At 49.1% G+C, this 24,509-nt stretch overlaps 1 protein-coding gene across 1 annotated transcript; it reads right to left on the reverse strand.

Annotated features, from left to right (window-relative positions):
• Positions 1 to 1,107: 1,107 nt before the first annotated feature.
• ECRG4 (ECRG4 augurin precursor) lies at positions 1,108 to 16,349 on the reverse strand. The gene is made up of 4 exons (XM_002709671.6): positions 16,210 to 16,349; positions 9,387 to 9,434; positions 7,034 to 7,191; positions 1,108 to 1,505 (listed from the first exon to the last, which is right to left on the reverse strand). Exons 1-4 carry the CDS (start codon positions 16,286 to 16,288, stop codon positions 1,344 to 1,346), a joined length of 447 nt encoding a protein of 148 aa, XP_002709717.1. The 5' UTR covers positions 16,289 to 16,349; the 3' UTR covers positions 1,108 to 1,343.
• Positions 16,350 to 24,509: the final 8,160 nt, after the last annotated feature.

Here is a 24,509-nt window from a genome sequence, read left to right on the forward strand (position 1 = left end):
TCCACAAAACGTGGCACAAACATCCAAAGGAGCAGATTCTGCCAGAAAAAGGAAGGAAATTCCGACACATCCCACCACATGGTGAACCTGGAAGATGCCGTGGCTGAGGAAAAACACGAACACTGTAGGACTTTAGTCATGCAAGCTACCGGAGTCGTCAGGTTCACAGAGACACAGAGAAGAAGGGTGGCTGCCAGGGACTGGGAGAAGGGTCATGGGGACAGTTCTGTAGGTAGTACACGGCCAAGGCCAGACTCCTCCCATCAGTAACGGCTCAGATTCTCCCTTCCCTCTACATCTTCCTCCCACTTTCCTCTCCCTCTCTCCAACCCTAACACCACTTTCCCTTTCTTACATCTACTCAAGCTATTGGCAAATTACATTCTTAAATCTCCCTTGAATTAACTAAATGAAGATTTACTCTATAATTTTTAGATTATGGAGTGGCTCTGAAATCAACCAAACTTCAGGGGTTTGATTTAAGTTGCCCTTCATTTTTCTGGATAACATGAAGCTGGGTCCAGCTCTAGCTCAGGGTCTGATCTAGGAAAGCTCTGAAATCCCTGCCAAGTGGTGAGAATGAACTAAGCCGTAAGTAAATTCAACTATATTTTTCTGCATTTAGTGTAGAACACTCAATGAAAGTATTTATTTAGACCACTAAAAAAAAGTATTTATTTACTTGAGAGGCAGAGAGCTCTCATCTGTTAGTTCACTCTCCAAATGCCTGGGACATATGCCAGTTGGGACCAAAGCCAGGAACCAGGAACTCCATCTGGAATCTGGGAACATGAACCTTCACTGCTGTCTCCTAGGGTCGGCAATAGCAGGAATCTAGAGTCAGGGTTGGGGCTGGGAATGGAACCCAGCAACTCCCATAGGGAAGGTGGGCATCCTGACCAATAAGCCAAATGCCCTCCTTAGTGAAGATGGCTCGTGACTAGCTGAAGGCATCATGCTGCAGACTGTGGTCTGCCTGGGTGGGCTGAGCATTCCTGGTCTCAAATCAGGGAGATGTTTCTCAGAGGATGCTTCAACTTCAAAACCTTGAGGGAATGAGAAATGTCACCAATTCAGTCTTCACCCAAATGAGTTCTGAGACTGTTCTTTTTAACAAAATGCTTTTTATTTCTATTTTGAAATGAGATAGATACATTATTAGGGACTTTGCATGAACTATCAAAAGGCACTTATATTCTTGGTTTTAACTCTTTGGTTGTGGTCAAAGTAGGTAGAAAAGATCTGCGGAGATCAAGCCCAGCAGAAACCCAATAGGATAAGGCATGAGGAGAGCCGTGAAGACAGGCACTGTTGGTTTCCGGTCCACAGTGTGTTGAGTAGGGCTAGTAGTCATCGTAGTTGACACTGGCACCATGCCTGAAGCTGTGGGGGCTCCGGGGGCCGATTGCCGAGTCTTCATCGTAGTGACGTTGGTAGTAGTCGCCGTAGTAGTCGTGTCCGTTCCCATCTCGGTTTAGCCAGTAGGAGATGTCGTCTTCAAATTTCTGGAGAAGAGAGGGAATGAGAGCACATTGAAGGATGATACTCCCCTCCAACTGTGTCTCACCTGTGACTGTCTCTCAGGTGCTTTTCCTTCGGTGATCTCAACACCAGGAATAACTCCTCGTTATTGAATTCTTGCACCCAGAGGTCAACACAGCCAGCTGGAGAGTACTGATAACAACTGTTTCCCCCTAAAGGAGCCCACAGCTGTACCTCGGAACACTAATGCCATACGGATTCTAAATGTGCCCCAGACTTAAGCATTTTTCTCTTTTTGGTAAATAAAATGGACATCTGCCGAATGCAGGAACAGGCGGCACTGGACACCTCATCATGGCAGACTCTGTCTTACCTTCCCATCCCATTGCTGCCTCACGCACCGTACTGCACATAGCACATGCCTAAAAAATGTTGGCTGAATTCAATCAAATGGTGCCCTGTCTTCACACGGCTCTGGGAGAAGGCATTTAAGATCACCCTGGTGGCAACCCTTACACCCAGGTTGTTGTTGCTGTGCGTTCTGCCACACTCGGAAGGGTTCTGGGTGTCAGGCCTCATGCTGCTCACTGAAGGACCACCCAGTACAGAGCCTTTGGTCCCTGAGAGGGAGCTACAAAAGTGCAGCTGCCACTCAGGAAACTCAGAGAAGGGCAAGGACTGAAAACGAGGAAGAGGCAGAGAACGATGGTCAGAGTCCCGGTGGGGACAAATGGTCTTGGCTATTCATCTGTTCTTTAAAGGGGAGACTACTGTGCAGGATGAATTCAGCCTTGCACTTACGCACGCTCCTGCTCAGGACGTGGTGAGAGATTTCGTGCAAGGGCCAAGGAGTGGGAGCCAGCAATGACAGCCTGGGAGTGGGGAGCAGGGCCAGCTGTCCTCAGCATGTGGCCCGGGCTCACCTGGGTCCAGATCACTGCAGGTGATGAAAATGCAGGTTCTTGGGCGTCCCTCCATGCCTCCTGGTGTTTGGGTCTTAGGAATCTATGTTTTCGTAAGATCAGCAGTGAACACTAATGAATGCAGGCAGTCCCTGACTTACGATGCTTTAACCTCATGGTGCTACACATTCAGGAGCAAGTGCACGTGGCCTGTTCAGTTTGGGTCTTTCCCCGGGCTGCTGTAGTGTGGTCCGATCTTCTCTGGTGATGCTGGGCAGTGCCTGGGCAGCAGCACCCCCAGCTCATGGGCAGCCCTGTGGTCACCAGGGAAACCACCCACACTCTCCCACAGCATGCTTTGCTGCTCAGCCATTAAATGCATTTTCCACTTAGAATATCTTCAACTTAAAATGGGTTTCTAGGGACATAACCTAGAGCGGGTTTCCATGGTACATCCAGGAGCATCTGTATTTGAGAATTCCCAGAGGCATGCTCTCCAGCTTTGCCCTTTACCAAGGTCTCCGTGGCCCGGTGGTCTTCCATTCTGGCTGAGTAGAGGGACTCATGCCATGCAGGAGAGCAAGATGCCTGCTCCTCACTTGTGTTTGCCGCACCTGGCGTCTTTCTCATCTCCTAAGCCCTCCCTCACCTTCTGCCTCCAGAAAGTGACTTCTTTGAGGTTTGGGCTTAAAACACATATTTTCCACAGATTTTAAAAGGTGGTTATAAATACAGAAGTAATGGAGGCTTACATGTTTTAAAATCTGTGGGTGACAGCGGGTCAAAGAAAAAGAGGACCATATAATTCCACTGTCCAAGACCACAACTAGGGACATTTGCATGAATTTCCTTTAGTCTGTCCTGGGAATTTTTAGTTATTATCTTATATGATCCGCATTTTTCTTCTGGCTTTATCATGGACATTATTTTAGCCATTTCCCCAAGTTAAACTCGTATTACCAGGGCTGGCGCTGTGGCATAGTGGGCTAAGCCTGCACCTGCAGTGCCGGCATCCCATATGGGCACCGGTTCTAGTCCCAGCTGCTCCACTTTCCATCCAGTTCTCTGCTATGGCCTGGGAAAGCAGTGGAAGATGGCCCAAGTCTTTGGGCTCCTGCACCTGCATGGGAGACCCAGAAGAATCTCCTGGCTCCTGGCTTCAGATTAGCTCAGCTCCAGCCATTGCGGCCATCTGGGGAGTGAACCAACGGATGGGAGACCTCTCTCTCTGTCTCTCCCTCTCTCTGTCTGTAACTCTACTTCTCATGTACTTTAAAAAAAAACTCTTAATGCCCATTTTACTGATGGTCATCAAAGAAATACAAATTGCTAAAGATGATATAGCATTATTTTCATCTACCAAATAAGTAAAAATATAGGAGGGAATTTCTAAAAGCTCCCTGGAGGAGCAGCCACTTAGCCTACTGGTAAATGTACCTGCATCCCCACCCGAGTATCTGGGTTTGATACTCTGGCTCTGGCTCCAGATTCCATCTTCATACTAATGCAGTCCCTGAGAGGCAGCATTGATGGCTCAAATAGTGGAGTCCTGCCACCCATGTGGGAGACCTGGATTGCATTCCTGGAGCCTGGCTTCATCCCTGGCCCAGCCCCAGCCCCAGCTGTTAGGCATTTGGGAAATGAGCCAGCAGATGGAAGCTCACTTGCTCGTTCTCTCTCTTTCTCGGCCTCTCAAATTTAAAAATAAATAAACTCATAGAAAACTTGCATCATCTTTTCATTCTATTTTCCATAAACTTTTTGAATCCCCTCCTTCCTATATATATATATATAGAGAGAGAGAGAGAGAGAGAGAGCGCTATCTTATTTTTTTTAAGATTTATTTATTTGAAAGAGTTACACAGAGAAGGAGAGGCAGAGAGAGAGAGGTCTTCCATCTGCTGGTTCACTCCCCAGTTGGCTGTAATGACCAGAGCTGTGCCAATTTGAAGCCAGGAGCCAGGAGCTTCTTCCAGGTCTCCCACACAGATGCAGGGACCCAAGGACTTGGGCTCTCTTCCACTGCTTTCCCAGGCCACAGCAGAGAGCTGGATCAGAAGTGGAGCAGCTGGGTCTTGAACCGACATCCATAAGGGATGCCAGCACTGTAGTCAGTGGCTTTACCTGCTACACCACAACGCTGGCCCCAACCCTATATATTTTCAATTTTCAGTGAGAACACCAGATGCTGCTGAAAACTCTTGAACTAGGACTGTGCACTGACACCACTTAAATAAGACCTGTAGATGGGGTCGGTGCTGTGGTGCAGTAGGTTTATCCTCAGATAAACTTCAGATCGGTGCAGCTCCAGCAATTGCAGCCATTTGGGGACTGAACCAGCGGATGCTCTGTCTCACTGTAACTCTACCTCTCAAATAAATAAATAAAATCTTAAAAAAAACAGAGAGGTGATTCTGCCTTTTCCCCAGAAACCTCACGGGGCAGACTGTAGTCCTAAGTAAGGAACAAACTGTATACTGAGACACAGTACCTGCCTTTGTGTTGTTGTGAATGATAAGTGAATGTTCATTCAACAAGGATTTAGACTTGGGGCTGGCGCTGTGATGCAGCGGGTAAAGCCTCTGCCTGCAGTGCTGGCATCCCACATGGGCGCTGGTTCTAGTCCCAGCTGCTCCTCTTCTGATCCAGCTCTCTGTTATGGCCTGGGAAAGCAGTAGAAGATGGACCAAGTGCTTGGGCCCCTGCACCAATGTGGGAGACCCGGAAGAAGCTCCTGGCTCCTGGCTTTGGATGGGTACAGCTCTAACTATTGCAGCCAGTTGGGGAGTGAACCAGCAGATGGAAGACACCTCTCTCTCTCTCTCTCTCTCTCTCTCTGTAACTCTGACTTCCAAATAAATAAATAAATCTTAAAAAAAAAAAAAAAAGGATTTAGACTCATGCCCAGACAGGAGTTTGGCTAGCTGTTTGAACAAATAATAATAATAACATACAGGAAAATTTCAAAATGTTTGTAGAAAATGGAATTAAAAGATACATTTATTTTTATGCAAACATTTTTGATATCCATGCATATGAGACCTCTTCCATAAGTCATTGGAAAATGCACAGTGTGAAAAAACTACCCATGAATCCTAAAATTATTTGGCACCAAAATAAACATATCTTTTAATTCCAGTTTCCAGAATTCACAGGACCCTTACATATACATTTGAATAACAAAAGACATTTACAAAACAGCTAATCTGTTCAGCCGTTAGGATTGGGAAGGAAATTATGATGCAGCCACATGCTTTCATCCTGTGCAGCCAATAAAATGATGTGGTGAAAGAGTTTTCCTGTTTTTACCCAATCAGCATTTTGTGTGTACCGTCTGTGTGAACCAAGTGATTGGAAAAACACTTCCAGGTGCCCACATGGAGATGCTGCTGCCTGCCTGGGGTAAGTCAGCTACGTATTCTCCCCCACGCTCTCCATACCGAGTGTGCAGACAGAATCTGGGATGCCATTGGTGCTACTGTCTTGCCTGTACGTGTATCCCAGTTGTGAGTCTATGATTATAAAACACACTTATAAAATGTGCCTTTCCTTTAATTCACTTACTTTGTCTACTAATGCTGCCCAGGACACGAACTGTGACAAACTTTTCCCAAAACACTTCCAAAGACCCAGCTTTACACACACACACACACACACACACACACACACACACTTTTCATCTCTTTCCACTGTCCTCAAAGGTCCTTGCACCAGGCTTGTTTTTTCTGGCTGTTGAGTTATTTTAAGAACGCCCAGAAAAGTTTTAAAAAGTTCCTAGGGGCCAGCATTGTGGCACAGTGGGTCAGTCCACCACCTGTGGCTCAGGCATCCATATGAGTGCTGGTTCAAGTCCTGCTCCACTTCCAATCCAGCTGCCTACTAATGCACCTGGGAGACAGTAGCAGATGGCCCAAGTGACCAGGATAGCGTTCCAGGCTCCTGGCTTCAGCCTGGCCCCAGCCCCACCCATTCAGGCCATTGGGGGACTGAACCAATGATTGGAAGGTCTCTGTCTCTCTCCCTTTCTCTGCCTCTCAGATGACAGTAAGTCTTTTTTAAAAATGGGCTCCTAAAAAAGTTTGATTCTCAGCCGGCACTGCGGCTCAATAGGCTAATCCTCCGCCTTGCGGCGCCGGCACACCCGGTTCTAGTCCCGGTCAGGGCGCTGGATTCTGTCCTGGTTGCCCCTCTTCCAGGCCAGCTCTCTGCTGTGGCCAGGGAGTGCAGTGGAGGATGGCCCAAGTGCTTGGGCCCTGCACCCCATGGGAGACCAGAAGTACCTGGCTCCTGCCATCGGATCAGTGTGGTGCGCCGGCCGCGGTGCGCCGGCCGCAGCAGCCATTGGAGGGTGAACCAATGGCAAAGGAAGACCTTTCTCTCTGTTTCTCTCTCTCTCACTATCCACTCTGCCTGTCAAAAAAAAAAAAAAAAAAAAAAGTTTGATTCTCAGTGAATTTTGACCCATGGCTTCTCTGGACTCTGGCTTCCAAACATGTTCTGATGTGAACTCCATGTGATGCCATGGAGTCCAGCGCCTGGGGGTTAAACTGTGAAGCCTCACTTCCTGAGCCCTGTTTCCCCAAGCCAGACCTCTGTGCCCCCCAGGTCTGCCAGGCAGGCAGCAGGGGCCCGCAGCCAAGCACACGCACCGCTTCGTCGAAGCCCATGTAGAGGAACTGCTGGTACCACTGCTGCACCTCCGGCCGGGTCCGGTCCCACAGCTGCCGCTTCTGCCGCTTCAGGCTACTAAGGAATTCTTTGGCTTTGTTCTCATCAACAGCCACTTCTGTCTTCGCCGGAGCAAGTGCTGAAACAGTTAACCCCGCCCCCCAAAGTACAAAGCATGATTTCTGCGCTTATTGGAGTGGATTGCTGTTCAACCCCATCCCCCACCCCTGCCTGCCACACACAGGATGGTTTCAGCTCTAGACTTGGTTCTTACATGCGTGGAATAAAACACAGCTGCGTACCATTGGTTTCCAGGCCTCCCACTTGGCTGCAGACATATAGAGAGGCACAGGTTGGGTTCAAGTTCAATGTCTATATTCTCAGGATAGAAAGGAAATGCAGATCATCTCCAGCTGCTCATACACCAGGAGCTGGTGGCCTGTCCCCAGGCTTGCGGTCAGGAACAGAATGGGATGTCTACTGTCTCACACATAGACAGTGTGTGTACCCATTCTCCATGCAAACAAGCGAGGGCCATACTTGCGTAGGAAAGTGTGTGAGAACAGAGAACTAGAATGGTGGACCCCGTGCAGCCAGGTTCTCACACCGGCACCCTCCCTGGGCTGCATGGACTGAGTCTTGAAGGGTGGTGACCCTTGCTGTGACACCATTCCTCCAACATCTTGCCATCACAGTCCCAATTGTAGAGACAGAACCACTTTGGAGAAGCAGCCATGACCTTGGACTTGCCTCCACTGGCTGGTTTTGAGCCCCTGTCAATTCATCTACAAAACCAGATGGACAGCTCCTATTTGGTGTTGTTACAAAGAATGCAAGGGATGAAGGAAGCAAGGCGCCTGATGCATTCATGATCACGTGGGGAAATCTCGCAGGGTGGTAACATACTCTTCGGGGGTCTGTGACACTGTTTTGTATGCAGTAGGTACTCAATGTATGTTTATTGGATTAAACTGAGTAAAGGCTATGGGATGCACCCCTTGGGTTCCTGATCATAGCAATTTGCTCACCTAAAACAGGATGGCCCCATGACAGTCACTCAACCCTGGGCCTCCTTAAGGTGATGTTCTCTCGGCCACCTGCACATGGACGGGGACCCTCAGAGCCACCACAGGCCAGGGCCCCAAGGAAGAGCTGGAGAGGATGCTGGGAGCTCCCTTTGGACATCCCTGAAGTTCAAAGGAGCTGCCTGTGCTCAGGCATCTGTCAGGAGATCCCTAAGGGGCATAAATATGGGAGCAGGTGTTCAAGTGCCCCACTTGAAAAGCAGAGGTCAAATCCTCCATAAACTGGGAGGGGAAAGAAGAAACAATTAAATGGCCACATCAGAAATGTGGCCACACTTTCTGCTCTCTAAGGCATGTTACAAGCCTTCGCCTGTGTGTTGGAGGGGAAGACCACGTTCACCTGCCCACACCGTGGGGCTCATTGACACAACCGATGACCCCACATTCTGTGGCTTCCAGACTGTTCTATCTGGATGACATCTTACTGCTGTGTCCCACATTCACCACAACGGAAGTGAGCAACAAAGGGCTTTCCCCATATAAACGGCCTCTCCCCTCTAGCTGACCAGATCTATGGGGTGCCACGTACGACGATGCCAGTCTTGGCCCTGTAGCTGGTTGTTTTGTGCTCTAAAGGACATGGCCTGGCCGGCGCCGCAGCTCAATAGGCTAATCTTCCACCTAGCGGTGCTGGCACACCGGGTTCTAGTCCAGTCAGGGCACCGGATTCTGTCCCGGTTGCCCCTCTTCCAGGCCAGCTCTCTGCTGTGGCCAGGGAGTACAGTGGAGGATGGCCCAAGTGCTTGGGCCCTGCACCCCATGGGAGACCAGGAGAAGCACCTGGCTCCTGCCATCGGATCAGCGCGGTGCACCGGCCACGGCGGCCAAGGGAGGGTGAACCAACGGCAAAAAGAAGACCTTTCTCTCTGTCTCTCTCTCTCACTATCCACTCTGCCTGTCAAAAAATAAAAATAAAAATAAAAATAAAAATAAAAATAAAGGATATGGCCTAAATTTAGAGCCATACTCTGAAGTGCTCTGCACTTAACACTGGAGTACTGTGTCTTTGATTTTTGAGACAGGTTTCAGAGAAACACCTCCGAACATTGACTGGCACTACTATTTATCTAATAAAATACACCACGCCACGTGCCCACAGAGTAGGCCCTTCAGGTCTGCTGACCGCTGGGAGAGTAAACACTGTTGACTTCCCGCATGCGTGCCTCTGGGGAGCACAGCTGCCGTCACCATCTTACCATCTCTGCACCCTGCTGGGAACATACCCCTTACCCATGTGGGGTATGTTTACCTTGCCGTTTCTGAAGCATCAACTTGAGTTTGTTTCCATTTATGCCACCTAGAAGGTTGAAAATCAAAATCAGTTTTAAAGTTGCATGCTATTTTGTGATACATGAAAGGTCCAAATCAGAGTTCAGAAAAAGCACGGGGTGCTCCTGCCTTGATTCGGTAGTTACCGTATTTAATGCTTCTTGCATTCAGCATCCTACAGGAAAGACACTTGAGGCTGCCAGTTGCTGACACTGGTGACAATGATATGGTGGACCAAGGACATTATAACCTGAGCTGTCCCCTAGGAAAAGGGACATTGTTCCTTTAGCCCTTAGGTCTTATTTTAAGGGCCAGCCATCCGCCAAGTGTACCCCCTTCAGACTCTCACTTCATTGATGTCATTGGTTGAATAGTATCCCCCAAATGCACATCCACCCAGAACCTCCAAATGTGAGTTTATTTGGAAACACACAGATAGACTGTGTTAAGGATCTCAAGATGACAACACATGAGATTGAGGGTGACATCCAGGGGCTGATGTCCCTTAAGAAAGAACAAGAACACACAGGGCAGTGCTGTGTGGCAGGCAGAAATGAGCCAACGACACAATGCAGCTGTCTAAACACTCAGCCCAGTTTCATAGCTGCCCTGATCCTCCTCTGCCTAAGCATTGCTGGTCTCCTTTGCTGTTAGGTCTATTCATTTTTAAAAGAGTTTCAAATCAGACTAATCATTTTAATAGAAATAACACCTCTGGTCTGATAGAACACCCTGCCTCTCTTCCCAGTAACCTGGTTTGAGGATCTCTGGAGGCCTCTAATCCTTAACACTGCACACAGGAATAAGGCTTGTCTTAGGAAGGGTGAGCCCAAAGCCCCTGGGAAAACACCCCTGGCATCCCAAGCCGTGAGCACCCGCAGGAGTAAGGAACTGGGCTGCACTGAGACAGCGGTGCCCACCGCCTCGCCTGGGATTGCCGCCTCTCAGTCCGTAGCTGGGCTCGGGTGGGGATGGAAAGGGATGGAAATCTGCATTTGTATCTGCAAAGGTACAGCATTCTGGAAATGGAACCATAGCTTTTGCCATACTCTTGGAACTGTTGTGACCCAAATAAGATTTAAAATCCCAGCTTGATTTGTCAACTGTGCATTAGCAACCCCGGAAATTTAAAAAAAAAAATCCCACTTAAAGAATTGACTATGTAATTGGATGGACGGAGTGGGGAGAGGAGATTCTTAGCCAAGAGTCACACTCTGGCTGCCCCTAGCTGAACTCTACTTGCAGGCATGCTTTGCTGTGTTTATACAACTTGAATTTGAATGCCTCTGAACCCAAGTGTTCCACACAGGCCACAGTCATCCACTGTCCCCCCGCCAGGCACACGAGTGTGCTGCCCGACTGCCGTCAGACAGACTGTGCCATCCAAGGAGCCTGCTGGTCCTGGCTCTAGGTTGGGATAGGGAACCTGCTAGAAGTCACTAAACCTATTTTCAATTCAAAGGCCTGCCTCATGATTCATAGGGCTCCAAGGACTCTTTCTGGCTCTCCAAGGACTGTCCCAGATTATACCTATCGTACTGGTTATCCATCAATGACAGTCTTTCATTTGTCTCTCAAATGTGTTCCAACTTGTGTGATAAATTATGTGGTCACCCTGGTCTTAGAAGTTTAATAGCGTGGGAATGACTCGGAAGAATCTCTGGGGACTGCGCATAAGTGGTTGCTGTCCTAGCATCTTGCACAGGCGGGCTGGCCGTCTGCTGGATAGCAAGCAAAGACATCAGTGCAGTGTGCAGCAGCCTGTGACAGAGATGCAGTGGCTTTTGTTATCTTAGCTCAGATCAGTCCACCGTGAGGTGGTTGTTCACAAAGCAGCTGCAATCTCTGGCTGCAGGGTTCACCTCCTGTCTCCTGCGTGTGCACTGAACACATACAGACTTCAGGGTAACGGTGATTTCATAGATTCACATTGTATCGGGAATTATAAGTAATCTAGAGAGGATTTAAAGTATAGGGGAAGGTTGCATAGGTTATATGCAAATACTACCCCATTTTCTGGAAGGGACTTGAGCTTCTACAGACCCCATGGGGGTCCTGACACCAAATCCTTATGGGTACCAAGAGAAGACTGTATTTGACAAATCTGTTCCATCACCAGTCTGAGCAGACCACCACACTACCTTTTGGTTCAGTTCCACTGCACTTGAAGAAGGTGATTAAAAAAAATATCAGAGTTGTCGGCCAACAGAGTATGTCCAGGGCGGACTAGGACCCAACTATGTCTTATAAAAGAAGAAAATTATAGGTGGTTAGGTGTTTAACTTGGAGGAATCTCCCAGAGGACAGTAATGGATGGCTCTAACAGGCCACTGGGCCCAAAGATTAGGGCATAAAGCAAGTTTTCTCACATCTGAGCCGTCACTCAAAATGGAACAGGACCGGCACTGTGGCATAGTCGGTTAAGCCTCTACCTGCAGTGCCAGTATCCTATAAGGACACTGGTTTGAGTCCTGGATGCTCCACTTCCAATCCAGCTCCCTGCTGATGGCCCAAGTGCTTGGGCACCTGTACCCATGTGAGAGACTGGGAAGAAGCTGCTGGATCCTGGCTTAAGATTGGTGCAGCTCCAGCCATTGTGGCCATTTGTGGAGTGAACCAATGAATGGAAGACCTCTCTCTCTCTCTCCCCTCTCTCTCCCTCTCTCCGTAACTCTGACTCTCAAAAAAAATAAATCTTAAAAAAAAAAAGAACAAATGAGGTTCTGGCATTGTGGTACAGCAGGTTAAGCTGCCAACGGGGATTTCAGCATCTCACCCAATCCAGCTCCCTGCTAATGTACCTGAGGAAGCAGCAGAGTATGACTCAACGACTTGAGTTCCTGCCACCTGCAAGGGAGACCAGATGGAGTTCCTGGCTCCCGGCTTCAGCCTGGACCAGCCTTGGCTGTGGGATATATCTGGGGAATGAACCAGTAGGTGGAAGATCTCCCTCCCTCCCTCTCTCTCTCTCTCATGTGTGTGTGTGTTTGTGTCATTGTCACTCTGCCCTTCAAATAAATAATCTTCAAAATAGAACAAGTGGCCACAAGAGGTTCTGATCAAGAGTTGCTGGAGGCTGGCGCCGTGGCTCACTAGGCTAATCCTCCACCTTGTGGCGCCGGCACAACGGGTTCTAGTCCCGGTTGGGGCCCCGGATTCTGTCCCAGTTGCCCCTCTTCCAGGTCAGCTCTCTGCTGTGGCCAGGGAGTGCAGTGAAGGATGGCCCAAGTGCTTGGGCCCTGCACCCCATGGGAGACCAGGAGAAGCACCTGGCTCCTGCCATCGCATCAGCGCGGTGCACCGGCCGCAGCACGCCAGCCGCGGCGGCCATTGGAGGGTGAACCAATGGCAAAGGAAGACCTTTCTCTCTGTCTCTCTCTCTCTCACTGTCCACTCTGCCTGTCAAAAAAAAAAAAAAAGTTGCTGGAGGCATCGGAGTATAAATCAATGGGGCTGAGCACTTGAGCCGGCTACAGAGGGGATTATTTGATGAGATGCGGGTGGGACTGCTCTTACAGCCTTGAATCAGTGAAGAAATCCCAAAAAACATTTGCTGAGGCAGACAGCTATGTTCTTTGGTGCTAATATTAGGATTCATTGGTATCCTAACATTTGTTGCTCTACACAACTCACAGGGTAGCATACACGGAATTAAGTATTGCCTCTCCATCTGTTTGCCTTCTGTAAAAGTGCTTAACTGTTAATGAAGGAAATGTCTGATGTGGAAATAGACAGGGGGGTTTGGGCCTTTGCAATGAGGCTGCAATTGCTTGCAGCAAGTGTGTGTCATGAGAGATCCACTGATTCTCAGCTCTACAACTGAAAAGCGTGGATAAGTCCCACATCATGAATTATGAATGTTGCTAGGCTGTGGTAATAAACTCTCCTGAACTGAGCCCATCCGGTTACCTGGCACTGGATTCCTGGCAGACTCTTATGATGCCCCCTTGAAGATACTAACTATGAATAGATTAATCAAGGAGGTTCCATGATCATCTTCTCCATTAAATGTCTTTGGATATCCAGATGGAGTTCCTGGTTCCCAGCTTCAGCCTGGTCCAGATGTAGCTGTTGTGGCCATTTAGAGAGTGAACCAATGGTTGGGAAATCTCTCTCTCTCTCTCTCTCTCTCTCTCTCTTTGTATCTCTCTCTCTCTCTCTGTAACCCCACCTTTTAAATAAGTAAATCTTTTTTAAAAATGTTTTTGGCTATCATAAAGACCCACACTTGGGACTCCATATGAAGATTTTCATTTCCTGTTGTAAGAACATTCACATTCAGCTCGGTGATGACAACATGCTAATCAAATCCTATCACTAAGTTCTTGGAATAAACTAAATTAAAATAACAGGCTCTGGGGGCTGGCACTGTGGTATAGTGGGTAAAGCACCTGCAGTGCCGGAATCCCATATGGGTGCCGGTTCAATTCCTGGCTGCTCCACTTCGAATTCATCTCTCTGGTATGGCCAGGGAAAGCAGTAAAAGATGGTCTAAGTCCTTGGGCCCCTGCACCCATGTGGGAGACCTGGAAAAAGCTCCTGGCTCCTGGCTTTGGATTGGCACAGCTCCAGCCATTGCAGCCATTTGGGGAGTGAACCAGTGGATGGAAGACCTCTCTCTCTCTCTCTCTCTCTCTCTCTCTCTCTTTCTCTGCCTCTGCCTCTCTGTAACTCTGCCTTTCAAATAAATAAATAAATCTTTTTTAAAAAATAGGCTCTGAAAATGAATGACTTATAACCAGGGCTCTCTCGACTTCCTTGAATGTGCTTCTTGAAACAGGTGGGCCAAGAGCAGTCAGGACATGCTTTGGACATCACCTCCCACATCTGGGTTTGAGTCTCCAGCTCAACTCTCAGTCCAAGGTTCTCGCACCTGGGCCCCTGCCAGCCCCATGGGAGACCTGGATGGAGTCCCAGGCTCCTGGCTTCAGCCTGGGCCACCCCAAGTTGTTACTGGCATTTGGGGAGTGGACTAGCAGATGAGAGATCCCTCTCTACGTGTTGCTGTGTCTCTCTGCCTTTTGAATAAACAAAAAACTTTTAAAAAGAGAAGGAACAAAAGTGAGGGGAACGAGATAATTCATACAGTGGAAATCACTGAATAGCTTTGCTGTGGTTGATCTAGAACAGTAACCCAGCCATCCCACTCCTGGGAATTGACTCAGGCAAAATGAAGTCAGCATATGAAAGAGTTACCTGTCCCTCCATGTTTATTACAGCTCAGGTACATAGCTTAGATATAGAAGCAACCCAGATGTCCATCAACTGATGACTGGATGAAGAAAATGTGGTATATATACACTATGGAATACTATTCAGCCATAAAAAAGAATGAAAACCTATCATTTGCAACAAAATGGATGCAACTGGAAACCTTTTTGCTTAGTGAAAAAAGCCAGTCTCAAAAAGACAAAGATCATATGTTTTCTCTGATACGTGGCAGTTAATACAGAATACAAAAAATGTGTAGGAATAAAGCAGGCATGTTGTGATATGATTGTCATTTTTAGCCTTTGTTTATACTCCTGTGCAACTGTGGCATTCCTACTTTTCACTTGTTGAATATTGTGGTTAGTGGCGAATTAAGCCTGTGATTACACAGTGGGTTAAAATTACTCCTTTGCAAAAATTAATGCAAAGAAAAGAGGGGAGGGAAGGAGGAACTTTGGGGGAGGGAAAGGACAGAGGGAGGGAAATATGGTTAACTTCTTAGAACTGTACCTGTAAAATACACGAAATCTGGTCTCTTTATATTAATAAAAAATGTTAAAAGATGATATACTGAAACCCTAAAAAAGGAAAGAAAGAAAAAGAAGAGTAACCCTCTGCATCTGAGCTCCCACTGCATGAAGACCCCGGCCTCCCTCCACCTACAGCTCCGTTTTCCACTCCTGGTTTGAATAAGCTAAGCGCAGAAACCCGCCAAAGAGCAGGTCTTCTACTTCCATTAGAAAGACCCAGCTACGTGGCAATGGGACAAGCACCCGTCCAGGGTCTGGGCAAGGCTCTGCCTGCCTTCCAGCTCCAGTTTCCTTAGCAGGAAATCTGGCGGTCACAACACCCGCCTGGAAGAAGTGCGCGTCCACCGCAACACCTACTCTACCTTTGGGGCCAGGCACCAGCCGAAGGTGACATCCTGACAAAGCAATACCGCGTCCGATTGTGTTCCTGAGGGTTCTGGTGTGCGCACACCCCAGCATCTTCCTGCCCGGTGTGTCGCTGAATGCACTTTTTTAGAGAAGAGAGTTTCTAAGCTTTCAGCCAAGTCACCAAGCGCTCCACGAAGGAGGAAACGCGAAGCGCGACTCCTTTGAGAGTTGTTCCCCCGATCCGGGGTGTGAGGACTGTGCCCTGTTTTGCACACTTGGAACTTGACCCTGCGGAGAAGCAGGCTGGGAAGCAGCCCAACTCTGTGGCCTGCGTGGGGCCATTTGCCTCCCCTCGGTGCAGGGCGCACAACCTGCCTACATCACCCGCAGCGCCTTTGTCCCTTACGTTAAGCCCAGAGACACTCGGTGCCCACCCTTCGGACTTCTTCCTCCCCCAGGGGCTACCCCGCAGATCCGAGACCCTCCACGCGGCCCTGCTGCTCGCGCTACCCACCCCAGCACACAGCAGTGAGCTCCTACAAGAGCACAGCTCTGGACCTGGCGCCCTGATCACTCCTTTAGCCCTCTCAGGGACCCGTGAAGTGAAGATGGGGTCCTGCACCCCATCCCCGGATCTCCCTCCCTGAGCACCCTGGCAACGCCACCCTGAGGCACCCTATTTTCAGATCTCAGCCTTGGCAAGTCCCCACTCACCTGGGCCCATGCACAGCAGCAGGAGCAGCGCCAGCCCGGTCAGGGCCAAGACGGTGGGCCGCGCGGAGGAGGCTGCCATGGTGGCGGCGCAGTGGACAGCTGGGCTGGGGACGCACGCCGAGCCGCTGCGCGCGAGGACTGGGCGCGAGGCTCAGAGGCGCAGGAGGGTAAGCGCTGCGGCCGCCGGCGCTCCCTGCGTTCCTGCGGGGCGGGGCGCCGGGTGGGCGCAGTGCCAACAGGCGGCGGGCCCAGGGACAGCGCCGAGCGCCAACAAGCGCCCCTGAGGCCGGCTGCCTCTCCCCGCCGCGGCCAGGGATGCTCCTGACGCTGGGGACCCCCGGGAGCCGCCGGGACGCGTGGCCGGCGCTGGGCGCGGGGAAAGCGCTGAGGACACAGCTGGGCTGCAGGGGCCCAGGGTGGGCTGGAGGCAGCCGGGAGGAAGGAAAGGGCCCCAGCCGCGTAGCGGGGCCAGGATTTGCGGCGTGCGGGCGCCCAGCGCGCTGACTGCTCTGCTGTTCTCCTTACTGGCGCGAACACAGACCTGCCTTCCCCATCCCGCTCCCTCCTGCCTCAGATCCCGGCTCCAGCTTCGGCTTACAAAGCGGCCTTTGGAATTTCCTTGATTGCTGAGCTGCCCTGAAAGATGCCTTTGGCAGAGCTGCGTTGTGTGATACTTTATAAAAAAAAAAAAAAAAAAAAGACTCCACAGTCTGGGCTCAGAGCTGCGGTTCAGGAAAACGTCTTTGCAGAAACCCGGGGCAGGCTGCATTGCTGCTGTCAGCAAAATCAACGCCTCTCGCTGCTCCCGGGACAATCCATGACATTAAAGGGAGGCTCCATAAAAAGGCAACACTGCCCTCCCAGTACCAGGCCTGTCCACACGCAGGGGACACCCAGCAGTCGCAGGGATCCAAGGACGGCTTGCCCACGCTCACCACCTCCAGGCCCCGTCGGCCGGGGCGGTGAGGTGAGCTTCCATCAGGGGTCCTCGCCACCCCAGAGCTGCTCAGAGCTCAGCCAGCTGCCTCTTGGCCTCATCTAGGATCTTCCTTGTCACACCTTTGGCTGCGAGTGCTGCCTTGTCCTTGTGTGAAGAGCCCTCCAGGAAATGCAGCTGGATTTCTAAAGCTCGCAGAATCAGCTCTTTTTTGGTTTTGCTTTGAACTGTTTGTTCCAGAATAGTTTTTTAAAAAAGATATATTGATTTACTTGAAAGTCAGAGTTACACAGAGAGAGGAGAGGCAGAGAGAGAGAGAAAGAGAGGGAAGTCTTCTCTCCGCCGGGTCACTCCCCAATTGGCCACAATGGCCAGAGCTGTGCCAATCCAAAGCCAGGAACCAAGAGCTTCTTCCGGGTCTCCCACGCAGGTGCAGGGGCCCAAGCACTTGGGCCATCTTCTACTGCTTTCCCAGGCCATAGCAGAGAGCTGGATCGGAAATGGAGCAGCCGGATCTCGAACCAGTATATGGGATGCCGGCACCGCAGGCAGAGGATTAACCTACTGTGCCACAACGCCGGCCCCCAGAATAGCTTTAAACTTAGAAAAAAATTCTGAAGTTGTACAAAGAGTTCCCACCTACCCCACATTCACTGTCCCTTGCTATTAACATCTTCTACTGTATGCTGTATTTGTAAAACATATCCAGCTGCCCCTATCATTAACATCGCATATTAGTATATTTGTCACAATTAATGAACCCCATCCAGCTGCCTCTACCTTTTTAAATCCAAGCTCCCTGGATCCTTCCCACCCCACCCAGCCTCTAGGTATCCCCATTTTCAGTTCAGACTGAGTTTTTTTTAAAAACATTTATTCATTTTATTCAAAATGCAGAGTCACAGAAAGGCACAGGCAGAGAGAGAAAGAGGGAGAGAGAGAGAGAAAAGGAGAGAAAGAGAGAGAGTACATTCACACCTCAATTGGCTGCAAAGGCTGGAGCTGCTCCAATGCAAAGCCAGGAACCAAGAGCTTCTTCTGGGTCTCCCACGTGGGTGCAGGGACCCAAGCACTTGGGCCATCTTCTACTGCTTACCCAGGCCACAGCAGAGAGCTGGTTCAGAAGTAGAGCAGCTGGGACTCGAACCAGCACCCATATGGGATGCAGGCACTGCAAGTGGAGGTTTTCCCTGCTACATCATGGCACCGGCACCACATATGAGGGAGAACATGTGGTATTTTTCTTTCTGTGTCTGATTTATTTCACTGAAGATGATGTCCTACACTTCCGTCCATTTTGCTATAAACAACAGGATTTCATTCTTTTTTATGGCTGAAGAGTATTCCATTATGTATATATGCCCAACACTCCGGTTGATTCTATATTTTGGCAATTGTGAGCAGTATAATAAACATGGTGGAGCAGGTATCTCTTTAATACAATGATTTCATGTCTTTTGGGTAAACACCCAGTAGTGGGATTGTTGGACCAAAGGGCAGTTCTGTTTCTAAATTTTTAAGAATTATTCTCCATACCATTTCCCACGGTGAATCCACTCATTTACATTGCCACCAACAGTGCATAGGAGTTCCCCCTGTGGAAGACGACTCACAACACTGCCCTGGTGAAAACAAATGCTGGCAGCTGAAGAAACAAGGTTGATATGAGCCTGGGAGTTGAGTAACTCTTCACGGGGGCTGACCAAGGTGCCAGAGAGAATCAGAGAGGAGATTGTGCACCTGGCTATGGCAGGGAAATGCACAGAATCCCTTGAGGAGACTGTAGAACAGAGGGTGGGATTAGGAAAACCATGCAGAGGGACAGATGCTGTGGTGTAGCAGGTTAGGCCGCCATAAGGGCACCCATTTCAAGTCCTGGCTGCTCCACTTCCAGTCCAGCTCCCTGCTAGTGCACCTGGGAAAGTGCAGTGGATGTCCCAAGTGGTTGGGCCCCTGCACCCACATGGGAGACCTGGAGGAAGCTCCTGGCTCCTGGCTTCAGATTGGCCCAGCTCTGACTGTTGCAACCACTTGGGGAGTGAACCAGTAGATGGAAGACCTCTCTCTCTCTCTCTCTGTCTCTCTTTGCCTCTCCTCTCTCTGTGTAACTCTGACTTTCAAATAAATAAATAAATCTTTAAAAAAAAGAAGGAGCAACTAGGCATGTATTGCCTTTTGCCCAAGGAAATAACATCTATTAGGAAGACAATCAAAGCAAGTAGAAAGCCAACATGGTTTTAGATGGGCTTAGAACATGCATTAAACATATGAATTGTAATCTCTGCTTATCATGTGGAGATCGTCATCCTCACCCAAATCTTTGCCCATATTTGCTTCTGATGAGTCACTTAATTCTCTCTCTCTCTCTCTCTCTCTCTCTCTTTTAGATTCATTTATCTATTTGAAAGAGTTACACAGAGAGAGAAGGAGAGGCAGAGAGAGAGAGAGAGAGGTCTTCCATCCGCTGGTTCACTCCCCAGATGGTCACAACAGCTAGAACTGAGCCGATCTGAAATCAGGAGCCAGGAGCTTGTTCCAGGCTGCCCACATGGATGCAGGGGCCCAAGGACTTGGGCCATCTTCTACTACTTTCCCAGGCCATAGCAGAGAGCTGGGTTGGAGCAGCCGGGACTCGAACTGGCACCCATATGGGATGCCGGCACTGCAGGTGGCGGCTTTCCCCCACTACACCACAGTACCAGTCCCCTAATTCTCCTCTCTTAACCAGGCTCTGATCACAACTGAGTTCCTGTAGCAGGTGAGGACAGGAGCTGCCTGCCTGGGGACCTCCTTCTTCCAACTATTGACAGTCCACTGGCATCTCACACCCTTCCATTTCAGCTGAAAGTGCAAGCTGGCAATTTTTATTTTTTGTTGATTCAGAGATTTCACAGGGAAAAAAACTACTTTATTCAGACCATGCAGTTGTAGGATTTAAAAGCAAAACAAGTATCAAATTCTGATTTTTTTTTCTGGGCCTGGACTTTAAAAAACAACCTTGGTAATTCTTTCAAGTACAGGATTGATAAGACAAATCAAGGCTCCTACAGAAAATAATTTTTAAAGTGATTACCGGCAAAGAGAGAAAAACATTTCCTGAGAATAAGGACCTATTTCCTCTCCCCAGGGAGGGGATAGAGGCTCATTCACTTGTCACCGTTCCTGTCTGTCACCTGCACTGCTCAAGCTGGTGTCCTGGGTGGCGTTTGGGGGATAATGAGAAGAAGCTAAGTTTCCACTTGCAAATCAAGAGGAAAGAAGTCATTATCTTCGGATGTAAAGGACCCACTTAGCAATCACGTGAGGCTCGGATGTTCAGTGGCTGAACAAGAATGTTTTCTGTGAGATACCACAGTTCTTGGATAAGTGGAACATAATGTATCCTAAATAATTACTGAACTCTCCGTCTCTGCCAATAGTTGGGGTACCCTCTAGACATAGAACTTTTTATTGGAATATACTATAGGAATGCATAGAAATCAAACACACAACAAAATGACTTAAAAAAAAAAACAACATTATCTGCACCCAGGAGCTCCTGGCCCATATATAATATCATAGTTTAGTGTTAGGTCTTCGTTTCAAAACACCCCATTCGTCATTCATTTTCATGTCTGTAATTAATAAAAAGTGTTAAAAGGATAGATTCACAGCTGTGTCAATTTAGTCCAATCCAATCCAATTCAATCCAGGGTCAATATCTAAAATCTCAAATGTGTTAGCATGCTCACTGAATATCTTTAGTGTGGGCAGGTGCCCTAGAGAAGTGTCTTGGATTGGGAATTCTTGTCTGTCTCACACGCAGTCAACAACATGCTCTCACCACTAAAAAGGCAGGGTCAGAACACCTGTTCACCCCGCCCTTACGTCTTTCACCATTTTCATTCATTGATCCTAGTGGGGTTTTGTCTCTCTCCTCCACACAGCAGGGAAACGATCACTTTTAGAGGATGTCTGGAAGGAAGGTGACTTTGGTTAGGTCTCAATTTGCCACAATGGCCACTTCCTTCAGAAAGAGCTCCCAAGAGTGAGGAAAGTCCCCCATCCCCAAGGAAACATCTGTGAAGCCCAGCAGGGAGCCCTCACTCTGCCTGCAAGGCAGCCTGAACCCAGGTGTGCTGCCTGGAGACTCAGTGACAGCTCCTGAGCCCATCTCTAAATTCCATCCCAGTAAACAGCTTCCTGCTACAACAAAATACCATACACTGGGCACCTTGCAAACTGCACAAATTGATTTCCCACAGTTCTGGGGGTTGGGAAGTCCAAGGTTAAGTCATCCACAGATTTGTTGTCTGGCAAAAGACTGCTTCCTGTTCTGCCATGTCCTCACAAAGTGGAAAGAACCAGAATCCCTCTGGGGTCCCCTTTATAAACGCACTGAACGCTGCACCGTCAGGACCTTATCACCTGCCAGAGGACTCAACTCCTACTGCCATCACCTCCACCCACGGAGCTAGGTTTCAACACGTGAATCTGGGATGCAGAAGCATTGAGCCAACAGCACCTACTAGATGCCAACTACCCCTGAGGACTGGTAAAATCCTTCTCTTCCTAGTTTTTTTTTTTTTTTTTTTTTTCAGGCAGAGTGGACAGTGAGAGAGAGAGACACAGAGAGAAAGGTCTTCCTTTGCCGTTGGTTCACCCTCCAATGGCCGCCGCCGCTGGAGCCAGGTACTTCTCCTGGTCTCCCATGGGGTGCAGGGCCCAAGGACCTGGGCCATCCTCCACTGCACTCCCTGGCCACAGCAGAGGGCTGGCCTGGAAGAGGGGCAACCGGGACAGAATCCAGCACCCCGACCGGGACTAGAACCTGGTGTGCCGGCGCCGCAAGGCGGAGGATTAGCCTAGTGAGCCACGGCACTGGCCTCTTCCTAGTTCTTTAAATTTGTCTTCCCTCTCATGGGGGAGGGCTCCCTTGCTCTTGGCTACAGCTAGTCTGATTCTTCATTCCAGCGCTTCTCAAATTTAGCCTGTAAATATCAGGGTGCTTCTTGGTACAGATTCCTGGGTCATGTGCCTGCAATTCTGATCCATTAGGTCTAGGGTGGGACCCAGGAGTCTGCACATTTAAACAGGAAGTTCCTAGAGGCTGCTGATGGGAGAAGCCCTCAGGGCGCCCCAGAAGAACTCAGGCCATTCAACTCACCACTGAAACTCACCCACTTCCCTCAGTCTTGGCCTGGTCTCCCTCACTCCAGCAAGTGCATCCTTCCTCCCTCTGTGAACCAAACCAGCCCCTAGGGCTTCATTCCTGCGACTTGGCACAGCAGCCAAGGGCCTGCGTTCAAGGTGCCAAGGTTTTTTTATGCATCATCTCTTAACTGTAGGTAAGTCACCTGTTGTCTCTAGCCCTGGATTCACAAAAAAAATGTGTCGGGTGGGATGGGGTTGCAGATATCCAATACAATGGAGTAAGAGTCCTCATGTGTAGAGCCTGGTGCATAGTTAGCACTCAATGAATGCCGGAAGTGTTGGTGGTAGCAAAACTCCCCTTCTGCCTCTGTGCTGTGCATCCGGTGCTCCTCCACCTTCCCTCACCCTCCAGCCAGAGGCTCAGGAGCTGTCACACTGCCAGTGTCCTGACCCACCCCACATATCATCATCACACGGATGATGACTGATTTTTTTTTTATCTTTGACAGGCAGAGTGGACAGTGAGAGAGAGAGACAGAGAGAAAGGTCTTCCTTTTGACGTTGGTTCACCCTCCAATGGCCGCCGCGGCCGGCGCATCGCGCTGATCCGAAGGCAGGAGCCAGGTGCTTCTCCTGGTCTCCCATGCAGGTGCAGGGCCCAAGCACTTGGGCCATCCTCCACTACACTCCCGGGCCATAGCAGAGAGCTGGTCTAGAAGAGGGGCAACAGGGACAGAATCCAGCGCCCTGACCGGGACTAGAACCCGGTGTGCCAGCGCCGCAAGGCAGAGGATTAGCTTATTGAGCTACAGCGCCGGTATGATGACTGATCTTCACAAACACAGCCACACATGGTGCCCACCTCAGCGTGCTACAATGACCCCAGTGGTACTCCCACTTCACGTCTTCTAGCTCACAGATATGTGACAGTTGTCCCAGGGTGCAGTCAGCCTAATGCATACTGGGGGAAGAGTCACGGGGCAAACACATAGGAAAGAAAGCAGGACCTGAACTCTGCTCATTGCGAGAAGCCTTGGAGATAGATCAACCCCACATAGTGCTGCATCTGGCTTAATTCTGAGTCAAAAGTGCCTACAGAAAGAGAAAAATGATCGTGCAGTGCATTCCATTTTAAAATTATTATTCTTTTAAAGATTTTATTTATTTATCTGAGAGGTAGAGTTACAAACAGTGAGAGGGAGAAACAGAGAGAAAGGTCTTCCGTCCGTTGGTTCACTCCCCAAATGGCTGCAATGGCCAGAGCTTCGCCGATCTGAAGCCAGGAGCCAGGAGCTTCTTCCTGGTCTCCCATGTGGGTTCAGGGGCCCAAGGATTTGGGCCATCTTCTACTCCTTTCTCAGACCACAGCAGAGAGCTGGATCAAAAGAAGAGCAGCCGGGACTAGAACCAGTGCCCATATGGGATGCTGATGCCACAGGTGGAGGATTAACCTACTGCACCACAGCACCAGCCCCAAAAGTTATTATTTTTAAAGAGTGAAAATGGTATCATAGTTACTTTTTAAAGCCCTTATCTTTTAGAACCACATTCTGGAATATGGATGGGTAAAATGATAAATTGTGTGGGATTTGCCTCAAAAATTGTCGGGAAAAATGATTGGCAAATATTGATAATTTTTTGGCTAGGAAAACATTTATGCCATCCTTGATCCCAACCGTGATGTTACAGGTGCTATGATTTGAATATTTCTGTCCCCCAACATTTCCTGTGTTGAAATCCTAGTCAAAAGGTGATGATATTGGAGATGAGGGTCTTTGGGAGGTGATTAACCTCATATGAATGGGCTTAGTTGCCTTATAAAAGAGACCCTGGAGAGCTCCCTTGCCCCTTCTGCCGTGGGAGCATGCAACAGGAAGGTGCCATTCTATGAACCAGGAAGCAGGCCCTCACCAGATCTTGAATCTGCTGGCACCTTAGTCTTGGACTGACTCTAGAACGGTGGGAAATCAATTTCTGTTGTTTATAAGGCACCCAAGTTGTGGTATTTCACTACAGCAAAGAGGCCAAGACAACAGGGGATCATTAAACTATTCTCTGTATATATATTTCATCCCACAGCAAGTTAAAATATGCAAACTTGGTGTCATTCCATTAACCCTAGGTAACATTCACATGAACTTCAGACTGTTTGGCCTTTACAATGGAAAGCAGTAGTTTTTCCTTATGTTTCCTATGCTCTTTCCAATTTCCTAAAAAAACTGAGTACTTG

The sequence above is a fragment of the Oryctolagus cuniculus genome, chromosome 2, assembly GCF_051225735.1.
Source record: "Oryctolagus cuniculus isolate XC-2025 breed Fujian yellow rabbit chromosome 2, ASM5122573v1, whole genome shotgun sequence".
NCBI lineage: Eukaryota > Metazoa > Chordata > Mammalia > Lagomorpha > Leporidae > Oryctolagus > Oryctolagus cuniculus.